Source organism: Eleginops maclovinus, chromosome 13 (genome assembly GCF_036324505.1).
Source record: "Eleginops maclovinus isolate JMC-PN-2008 ecotype Puerto Natales chromosome 13, JC_Emac_rtc_rv5, whole genome shotgun sequence".
In the NCBI taxonomy this organism is placed as follows: domain Eukaryota; kingdom Metazoa; phylum Chordata; class Actinopteri; order Perciformes; family Eleginopidae; genus Eleginops; species Eleginops maclovinus.
This window is the reverse complement of record NC_086361.1, coordinates 19110033-19121057: the sequence shown is the minus strand read 5'-3', so window position 1 is coordinate 19121057 and position 11025 is coordinate 19110033. Positions and strand designations below refer to the sequence as shown.

The 11025-nt window shown below is 41.0% G+C and overlaps 1 protein-coding gene across 1 annotated transcript; it reads left to right on the top strand.

Moving 5' to 3' along the window:
• The first annotated feature begins 777 nt into the window (after positions 1–777).
• gja4 (gap junction protein alpha 4) lies at positions 778–4899 on the top strand. The gene is given in 3 exon segments (XM_063900154.1): positions 778–979; positions 2706–3246; positions 3249–4899. Coding segments are annotated over 2 exon segments (1149 nt in total). The 5' UTR covers positions 778–979; positions 2706–2714; the 3' UTR covers positions 3866–4899.
• The last annotated feature ends 6126 nt before the right edge of the window (positions 4900–11025 follow it).

Below are 11025 nucleotides of genomic sequence, written 5' to 3'. Positions count from 1 at the left end.
TATTGATTGGAAACGAAAATAACATGACCTGAAAACACAATTCCCCCACAGTATGTTGACAGTATGTAAGCTTGATGTAAGACAGTGGCATAACCAATGATAGTGTTGAGCAAAAAGCTTGAAATTGTATCCGGATCATGCAGCTGATGTAGAGTTACGAGATCGAGAAATCGACTCAAATAACAAGAGTCACGTTCCGGACATTTATGGAGCCACGTTGATCGGTGCGTCAGACTTTTTTCGGAAATAAGGTGAATGGCGCCATTGTGTGGCGTCATGGAAAATTACACGAGTGTGCACGGATGACAGAAAGTCCAGTTATTCATCTGATCTTAGTTTTATCATGAAAAATGAAAGAAAATCCGGTGTTGGGATGGATAAAAACGATTTAAAAATAGTAAAGAAAAGGAAACTATAAAAACCCAATTGATTAGCTATAGAAGGCACGTAAAATGTACTGTTTCTTACCAAGGAAATAGACAAGTTACTTTACTTTAATATAGTTATGGAGCTGTTATTATGAGTTGAATTATAATTGTGGTATACTGACTGTTTACTTTTCCCCTTTTAACATGACCATCTCAATCTCTCCAGTGCCCCTTCCTTCTCTGACTTTTTAAGCTTCTCTACCTCTAACTTTAAAGTAAGCCAAGTCAGGCGATGTTCCCTTTTAATTAATGCAAATTGGTGCTCTTTAAACAGAGTTAAAACAAAAACGCCCGAGTGCAGTTCAATAAAGAGCTACTTTAGGTTCATACATCCCATTTCCTGGACCAAGTTCCCGAGGGAAGGGCCAAAGAAGCAGGCATGGGAAAGTTCTCCGCACTTTTTCCGATTACATCGATTCTTTTTAAAGAAGGCATAACACAAACCGACTGCTTATTGCTACCGAAGGCAGCGGAGGGAGCCATTCAAGTACACTGAGTGCTGAGAACAGTACGCCAATAAGGAGACAAACCCCGCTTCACGAGAGAGAAAGGTAAGAACATTTCCCAATTAAAAACACAAAACAGATTAGAACTGTTTATGTGGAACAATAAAACACTTTTGTTGTGTACAAAGGACATAATAACATGTCCCTGCACCTTTAAATAGTTGTCAAAGAGTTCATTCTCCGTGTTTGATGTTGTTTTAATTCCCTTTAAGTGTAGGGAGAAGATTTTTACAAGGGACATTTAGGGCCTAGAATACTTTTTATTGACTATGTGCAGTTCATTTAACTTTTGCCGATAAAGTGAATTACAGGATGTTAATGTAACTTCAGTTAGTCTTCCAGTATTAGTTACAGTGAATCTTGCTATCCTGCTTAGTTGTAGACATAATTGTTCATTTTATCTTGTAACTAAAAATAATTTAAAGTATTATAAAAATACAAATGACTGTAGAATAAAAAAGTGAGTCCAGTGAGAAGCGTGTGTCCGTGGCACTAATGATATATTGGTAATTGTGTTTTATTATATTTTATATGTATTGACTTGTGTTTTGTCTTATTTAATCTTGTGGTTCTCACTCATGGTGACCTCTTACTAATCTGTTGGTATTCTGTAGCATATTTAATACACAGTATTACTTTGGCCATTACTCTCAGTGGTGGGTAACTTTGGAATTTTTCTAAATTATGAGCAGGGACGGAGGGGTATAAAATGCAACAAGGGAATTGAACCCAGAACCTTGCGTATTTGTGGCTCGCACTACCAAGGCACTCAGCAGTGTGCATGAGTCCCTGACATGCCCTTGTCTTGTCTCATCCTGTCAGAAGAGTTTTTGTTTTTGCTATTAGTCTCAGAGGGGAAGGAATAACAAAAAAACATAAAAAGGTCTAAAGAAATAGACAAGTGTCACAGCAGTGCTTCAACTCCCACACACAGGATGTTTATTCAGATGCATGTGCATGTGTGTGTGTGTGTGTGTGTGTGTGTGTGTGTGTGTGTGTGTGTGTGTGTGTGTGTGTGTGTGTGTGTGTGTGTGTGTGTGTGTTTAGCTTCCCGACAAGTTAGTATAATACTTTTTATCAGCCACTTTGTGATTTGTCGTTAATTGATTCATAAATTCAATAAGAAAAGAGAAAGTACAAAAAAAAAAGTATAATGTCAAAGTTTGAGTTCTCTCTCTTCGCTTCACTAAAGTTTAAAAAGTGAAAGTGTACACTACTTCCTTTCATATGAAATTTTAACTTTAGTACCATGTGTTTTTGTTTTACTGCCTTTTAGTGTATAGAAGCCGTTGTTTTTCACATTTAGATGATGAGGAGTGGGAGTCCACCCTAAACACGGTGTGAGCTCATGGAATAACTAATAAGAGGGGGTGGGGGTGCAGCCAGATACACATTTTTCCACCATAAAAAATATACCATTATACTGTAAAGGTAAGAGAAATGTAGCTCATTTGTTGCCTATAGAAATCATTAAACACTTACGCATAAGCTGCGTGTTAATGAAAAGCACTTGAGGATTTTATAGTGGAAATAAAATGTAGCAATTAGGTGTTGATTGGCAAATTCAAGCCAATCTGTTCAGCTATGGAGCAGTAAATGAGAAGGTGGAGAAACTATATGACCTGCATAACAAATGCAACACAAGCAGGCAGGTATAATGGGATCCAGGCACTCGAAGTTCCCATTTGACTGAAAATATGAGTAAACTCTAAAGTTTCTCAAACACTTTCTAATCTTTCCCTCTCTTTTATCTACAAACTGTCCATCTTAGGAGCAGAGGATGTCCAGAGCTGACTGGTCCTTCCTGGAGCACCTACTGGAGGAGGGTCAGGAGTATTCAACAGGCGTTGGCCGTGTCTGGCTTACCGTGCTCTTCCTGTTTCGCATGCTGGTGCTTGGAACTGCTGCCGAGTCTGCCTGGGATGACGAGCAAGCCGACTTTGTCTGCAACACGAAACAACCTGGCTGCCCTGCTGTGTGCTACGACAAAGCTTTCCCCATTTCCCACTTCCGCTACTTTGTCCTCCAAGTCATCTTTGTGTCCACGCCGACCATCTTCTACTTTGGATATGTGGCTATAAGGGCTGGGAATGCCAAGACAAAAGAGGAGGATGCGAAGGAGGCAGAAGAAGGTAGTGGTGGACGCAAGAAAGGACAATTAGAAATAAAACGTGAGAGTAAAAGTGAGTCTAAAGGTAATGCACAAGAGAAGGAGAAACAAGAGGGTGGTGGGAAACGTTTAAGAGCTGAAAAGGCTTCACCTGAGGCTCCTAAACTGAAAGGCAGGTTGCTGTGTGCATACGCATTCAGCATCTGTTAAAAGTCCTCTTAGAAGTTGGCTTCATCCTCGGGCTGTGGATTCTTTACGATGGTTTCATCATTGCAGCAAAGTTTGAGTGCACGGCCACCCCTTGCCCTCACACGGTGGATTGCTTTGTTTCTCGACCCACGGAGAAGACCATCTTCACCATCTACACTCAGACGATCGCTGCCATCTCTGTGCTACTCAACCTCATAGAGCTCCTCCACCTCTTTCAGCTCGCCATCTCCCATCGACTGGAGAAACGCTACCATGCAGAGCAACAAGACTGCCTACCTCGGTCAGAGCAAGTACCGGCCCAACAGGTGGCTCCAGAACTGCCAACGGAGCCATCAGAACCGTACAACGCAGGGAGTGATGTCAACTTACCCGTCCAGGGTGAAGCTACATGCTACCCCAACCCCTGTGAAAGCTACAGGGATCTGGCAATAGAGGTGAACTGGGGATCTGGGGAAAATATGAGTGATCTGCTTCCAAGTTACATGAACTGCATGGGGGCTATGAGGACATCCCATACCCCCAGAGTCCATTATAAGAAACATGCACATCACAATGGGAAAAACAGTAAGCCTGCTCATAAAGGACACTCAAAGCAGAAGCATTATGTGTGAGGCAGTCACATGTGGTAAGGTATTGTTTATGACCTTTTTTTAAATTTCTTTTAAATAAACGCAATCCTGCACATGACACTTGACTGTCAGGAGTGCACAGTGAGAGTTTAAATGAAGGAGAAACGAAGAACAGCTACTGTACTGTGATCCTGATGCCTCGGAGGCAGGCAGGCAAACAGCGATTTACCAGATAAATGGAACTATTCAAAACGCAACATTTTGAGAACACTCCCCAAGGCAAAGAAAAGGACACTACACTATGAGAGAGGACTACAGTCATAAGATGCCTTCATGTCTCATTTTATGGATTTAAGGGCTGAATGCAAATAAACTGTGCAATGGGGGGGCCTGCCGATTGGGGCTGGGGATATTCCATGATTGTGTTCGAGGGAGTATGCAGTAGAAACAGATTTAAGCATATTCCTCTGAGATTTGCACTGCAGCCCCTGGAGTACTTAGAAGGCCCCCCTCCTCCTCTGTCTCCCATGGTTCTGTCCCCTCTATGGAATGTATGCTCTCTGGATCCCGCTTTACTCCCAAGAGGATAATGGCTACGTGGATGCAGGCATGCATGCATGCATGCACACACACAATGCACTTTCCCCCTTTCACCCAGTGAGTGTCGGTCCCTCAAGTTGGGGATATGAACTGGGGAAGTTGTTGGTTAAAGCAAATGAAACCAAAGGAATTCTGGGATTGTTAATGACTTATAACCATAGTATTTTAGCTATGAAGAGAGAGGCAGAGAGAGGTCCACTGCATTCTAGCTGAATAATGGTGGAAAGACAAACAACAAGTCACATAATCAAACCTTTTCGAGCTTGAGAGAGTACTCAAAAGATGCATTAGTGAGTGCACACAGAACGGACTGAAAGCGGTACAGAAATGGACAAATCTTTAATAAATGGAAATGACTGAATAATGAAATATGTAAAAACTGTATTAAATGTTTTATCTTTAAAGAACTATGAAGAAGTACCAGTGTTAATATTTATTATTTTGTTAAAAATAAAGTTTTAAGTACTGTAAATGAATGAGGGCATTGCCAATTGTTGTTATAGTTTTCATATCGAGACATAACACATCACAAACAGTACCGCACTATTTCTGTCATCAAAAATCAATCTTAATCTTTAACCTTGAAGTCTTAATCAAGTTATTATGCGCTCTTTACCAATTATGTAATGGTTGCATATGCTTTTTGCAAACAAAATTGTCTTTGGTATTCTTTATGGTTTACTCCTGCAAAGTGTTTAGATTGGATTAAAACTAAGTGGATCTGGGGAGTGAAGTGTCAATTGGCTGAGAATGAATAGCGGTAGATTGATGGATTCAGTGTATGAAAGGAAATTAATTCATTTGTGGCACATTCATTTAATCTTTGGGCTTATGGTAAAAAGGCAAATCCCAAGGGAAGTCACAAGTCATCTTTGTTAAAGTCCAAGTCATAGAATCTGTGAAACTTTTGCAAAACACACTATGCATTTATACAGAGTCTTTCATACACAATGGTTTTAATACCTTTTTACCTCTGAAAACAGGGATGAGATGTCTGCTGAGGGAGAATGTCTATAGTGTGTTTGCTTCTCTGCTATCCAAATACTGCCACAATAGGGGGGCTCTGAATCACTCAAGATAAAGCTCTTTGGGAATAATAGAAGGAAGGAGGTGTGTGGAAGAGTCTAACAGGCTATCGTGAGCAATACCTTCTCAGGGGGGAAAATGGAGGGAATTAACTTTGATTTATTGGCTGTTTTCAAATTCCGTAGCTCTGGCTGTACAAGGGAGAAAGGCATCAATTATATGCCAGTAAAAGTTCATACAAGGTGGAACAGTGCTTTATATAGGCGCTATTTAATATCCCCTGTGGAGTCCTGACTGTTAAAAGCTGTTTTTTTGTATAAAGCATTTGATAAAACCCACCACCTTCAACAAAGGTGCTCGCTCAGGCTCCGAATGAATGCAGCCATATGTCTTTTCAGAATTGCAGCCGAAGCGCTCTGGAATACGGCGCTCATTTCCAGCAATTCACCGGACTGTCTCCATGACGATTGGCTGTTATCTATAGCAGGTAAGAGGGTTTATGGGAAATTCAAGTGAGACAAGTTCTCATAAAACAAACCCCTTAAACTGCGTGGGGCCAAACCAGAGCAGCAACGTGAAATAGGAAATTACATAACACTTTCCTTTTTTTCATTGCTGCAGTTTTATCAAAATGTTTAACGATCTAATAATAATAATCTGTCCTCGGAGTGGAATGTGTTTTTATTGTAGGCAGCCTCACCCTGCCGAGGATAAATTGGCAGATACATTTGAGAGAACAATCCAAATAGAGTTTGCTAAAGCTGCCCAGTTCAATGCATGTTCACAAGAATTTGGCTGGCATATCCGCACAGTCTTGTTATCTCTCTGTTGGTGCGAGTGTATGCGCACTTGTGCATGTGATTGTTCATGTGTGTGTTTTCACAAAAAGCCAGAGGGTCACGGAACAGATTGCACAGGGCGACCCATATCGGCCGTCTGCTGCCAACCAAAGCCGTCAGCGGAACAGCGAAGCTGTGTTACATTCATCTTCCTTACAGCCGAGAAACCAAACGCCCTGTGCTATTCTTTCACAACAACATTGCAGTTTTTTTCCTCTACAGTTAATATCTACCCAACATAAAACTTGCAGCCTTACAATTAAGCTGTTGTCATTGGTTGGTTACTTCCTTCTTACATCTACACTTTTCCCAAAGCAATGAAATCAGAAACTACTTTCTGAGAATATTCCCACAAAAACTTGACGAAAGATATAATTGTTTGTCTAAAGCTGTACACATAAAAGTAAAGGTTATTAGCTGGGTAGACCCCAATCTGTGTGGTCATCCTTGAGGGCTATACAAGCTCTGGGATCAGCTGCTATTCTCACTGCGTTTCCTGACATTGTTGGAGTCACTGCTGATGCATTTCCTCATGCTGATCACAAATTTAAAGAAAGGCAACATCTCATCATGAGTGTTCACACACGCACAAAGAACATACAGCGCACAAGCTTTGTGACTGTAAAGAAGTTCAAAGTGCCGTCAAGTAGCCTCCGGGCTCCAGCAGGTCTTAAAAAAGGCCAACAGTCATGCCCAGAGGCAACTCTACTTTAGGATATCCTAATTCCTCAACTCAAATGACCACCTGAGGATAGTTTAAAAAGCAAATCAATCCCCATAGACACCCATTAAAGGCCTAACTTTACAGTAGAACTAAACAGGTTTAATGGCTGGTACTTAAACAACTGTTTTGTGATCCATAGCTTATTTCTCACACACCTTGGTCATAATAGCAAAAACGGGAAAATGCTTTGAGACACAGGTGGCTACTGCCCCAGGTCACTTTTTTGCTATCTGTCGCTAGCCAGGCCCACATCTGCCTTACTGTCCACCTCTTCCCGATTTGTGGATAAGCCGGGAATTAGGCACACTCAGCCCTGCTGGTCTTGACAGTTTGTGCCAGGCCTGTTGAAAATGAGTTGCTCTGTTGTCATACTTTCTGCCAGCTGCACTGCCAAAATACTTGAGTATGAGCTTGCCAGAGATACTCAGTGCTTCAAGGAAGTGACACAAACACACTTAAGGAGTTAGACCAAGAGTGAATATGGTTGTCAACATTAAACAAGATCTATTTAGTCAGCTGTAAGTGGAAATAATGAACCTTGCAAAGCAAAGACCACCTTTCAGAGATTTGATCATTTTTGTATTTGTGAAAGCGTTGTGTGTGCCAACTCTTTTTGTTTCACTCATACACAGAATACCGTCATGCAGCATTCTCTGTATCTATAACAATGTCCCGTCCAAGCACGCCAGTCCTTAATTTGGGCATTTGTGCTGCTCAACAAAACAAGAGAAAAAGCTTTGAGTCGTTACTAAATTTAACTTCTGGATAGGATGTGGGTCTCTATCTGTTTCCTGTTCCTGTATTGTTTTTATGCAGGGATCGGTCGCTTGGGATTGTTCACCCTGACAATTGGGCTGCAGTGGGTATTGTTGCATTGTTTTGTCCCAGTTCCCCTGTGCTATGTTGACCCAAAGTCAAGGCCGCTCCATCAAAGGCAAGTGAAGGATGAGGGAAATGGGCAAAGTGCCCGCTGTGCGGCTGGAGTCAATTAGAAGGGCTGGTACCACTTAAAGCTCACAGAAAGTGTGTGTGTATGAGTTGGGCTGGGGCATGCACAAGGCTTGCTTGTACATGTTTATGTGGTGGTCTCTCTTGAGCTATTTGATGTCAAGATGAACTACAGGTAGACTTTAGGGCTTGTGGCTCCTATAGACTGTATATTAGAAGTGGACATAGTCACATGGTGTTTTTTGGACAAGCAATGACACAAAACTGTGGGGAAAAGTTCAATCGAATGCTGAAAAAGAACATTGTGCGGCAACTGAAATGTTACAGTTGCCTGCAGAACAGAAAACACATTTTGAAAGGGATTAACCTCTAAGATGAAAACACCAATACAGCACAACATTGCAGCCACCTACTGTATCAATCACAAAGTAGCCAACCCATTTATTGTCAATTTTACTCTAAATGTCAAAGCCATTTACACAATTAACTTAATTCTGTATTGAAGGAAAAAAAACTAGCAGCTCAGACTATATGATTTGAAAAGAACACCGAAAATAGACTTAGGTATATCACATGTGGATCAGACTTTGTGAGCAAGTATTTTCTACTGTATGGATAATCCTTAACTAATTTCTGAAAGAGTCTTACAGAATGGAAAATATTTCTGAATCAGAAGCTTATTGGAGATTTTATAAAGCGCAACCTAAACCAAATGTTTGTTTGTGTTAGATTATTGAGCAGCAATGATGTCAGTCAGTATATTTGAAATCCTGGCTGTCAGAAAAGTTTAGAGCACGTTTTTCATTCTCAAAATCTCAATGCGGACATTTACATCCATATGTTTTAACCTCACCTTCCCCTACAAGTGTGAGACTCTTTAAATGTTTATGTTTCTGCTTCTTGTCTGTGTTTGAGTTTGATATACAGCAGTACCTGTATCCCTGGATACTTTGTATGTGTGTGTGGTTGTTTAATAGGGGATGTGGTGCCCTTCCAGCAGGCGGACAGCTCCATTGTTCCTGCAGCAAAGGGAACTTCGTCTCCGGCCTGTCCACTCAGGATGTTGGATTAGACCTCCTTAAAAAACAAAAAAAAGGAACAGGCAGCATCACCCGCACCCATTATCCCCATCATCCCGCAAGAACAATGGAGCACCTCTAACATCCCCTCCTCCTTTCCCAGGAGCCTCGATACTCCGTTCCCACAGTACTGTCCAGTTCTGGGCCATTGTTAGACAGGCGACATGTCCTCTGATTTCCCCTGGAGGACACACACACCTAAAAAACACTCCTTTTCAACTCTCTCGACATAAATTAGCTGCCCCTCCACCTCTTCATCCTCACTAGTCTCATGTGGAAACTTCCAACAGCTTGAAGTAATTGCCTTTCTGAACATGCACAAGCGGGGTCACAGGAGTGGAGTGGGTCATTCCAGTGATAGCAAACTTAAGAGCGGAGTACAAGCTGATGACTGCCGATAGCAACGCTTTCTCCACTCAGTGCCAATGTAAATCTGGACCTCATGGTCTTTTCCCTTTCACTAGCTGGCCGGCTAACACGGCAGAAATGATCCTGGCACAATGAAAAGATCATCCATTAAGAGAGCTACTGGGGCTCGGGAAAGATGGACCTCTCCGTTTCATTGTTTAACACAGGAAAGGCCGCGGGACTGGAGAAAAAGCATCAACAACATAATTGTTAGATTTCTCTCTAAGTGCATGAGAGTTACATGGTGTCGGATTTTAAATGCTTTATAAAAGATCTCTTTCTGTCGTTTTACCACACCAGTAACGTCTCCATCTTCAACCAATGGAGGATTCTTATTAAACTCTTTGTTCCCTGACCACATCACTCCTGGTGTTTCCATAAGAGGGATAATAAAGATTTCAATCTATGGAAACTTTTCCCTCTTTCTGCCGACACAGGGAGATCAAAGGTCATGTCGGGTACATGACACTGAAGTGCTAATTTCAACAACAAGATAACTTAATATTCTTTGAGCTCTATAACATTTCAAAAAAGCAAACCATATTTTTAATCATTATGTTTCGAAGATGATCCCTGTTTTTGCCTGAGTATTATATCAATCTGTGACTTTACTGATGGATTGTGAGATAAAGAAAGCTGCCCTTGGATGTCAGCCTTGTTGTTCTGTCTGCAAGGAGAGGAATGCTTTTGCCCATAACTTTCTATGTTATTGTACATGTGGTACTTTAGTGATAAGATCAAAGGCACCAATAAGGGCTATACAGAACCTGTGCCCATCACTGCAGTGATACCAACTTCTACCCACTACAGATTAATCAAAGATGATCACACAAGTAGATTTAGCTTTAGTAGTGCCTGTTCTTTAAACGTTACTTCTGTTATCAGGCTAAAATGATCCTGTTAATTCTCAGCAAGTATACTGGGCTGTAAATAAAAGGGGATTTGGTGATTCTCTGAAGGAATAGCGTGCATGACTACAGACTTGGAAACATTCACTAAGATGAGGTTAGCGAGGTTAGTAGTCTTTTTTTTTTTTACTTGCGGAAGATCAAAAATGTCCCCATTGACTCCACACAAATTGATCCCATGGCTATTACAGCATGTTGTCCTATGGGGCGAATGTAATCTATTTTGCTGGATTTCACTATGATGTTGTTAACCATTGACACATCTCAGACTGCTGAACAATTCTCCCTAGTAGAAGTATCCAGAAAATCATGAGTGTTGTGCCTTCTGTCATAAAAGTTGCATTATGGAAAGACATTTTAAATTCTAAAAAAGTCAGATTTTTTTTCAAGAAACGATCAGATCTGGAGTTGGGTTAAAGCAATTGACTCAGTGAAAGTGGACAATTATATTAAACTATCATTTTATGGTAGTTTTAGAAGCAGACATTTGTGTCTCCTGGCAAAATCAGATAAGATCAACTTTTAAAAGAATAACTTGTCAGTGAATAAGCTGGCACTTGACTTGTTGCTAAGACAACAGCTGCTAAACAGTTTGAAGCCAGTTTGGGAAAACTGAAAAGTCCAGACTTTGGGAATGAATTAGTCTTTTCTTTAATCATTTCTAAATCAA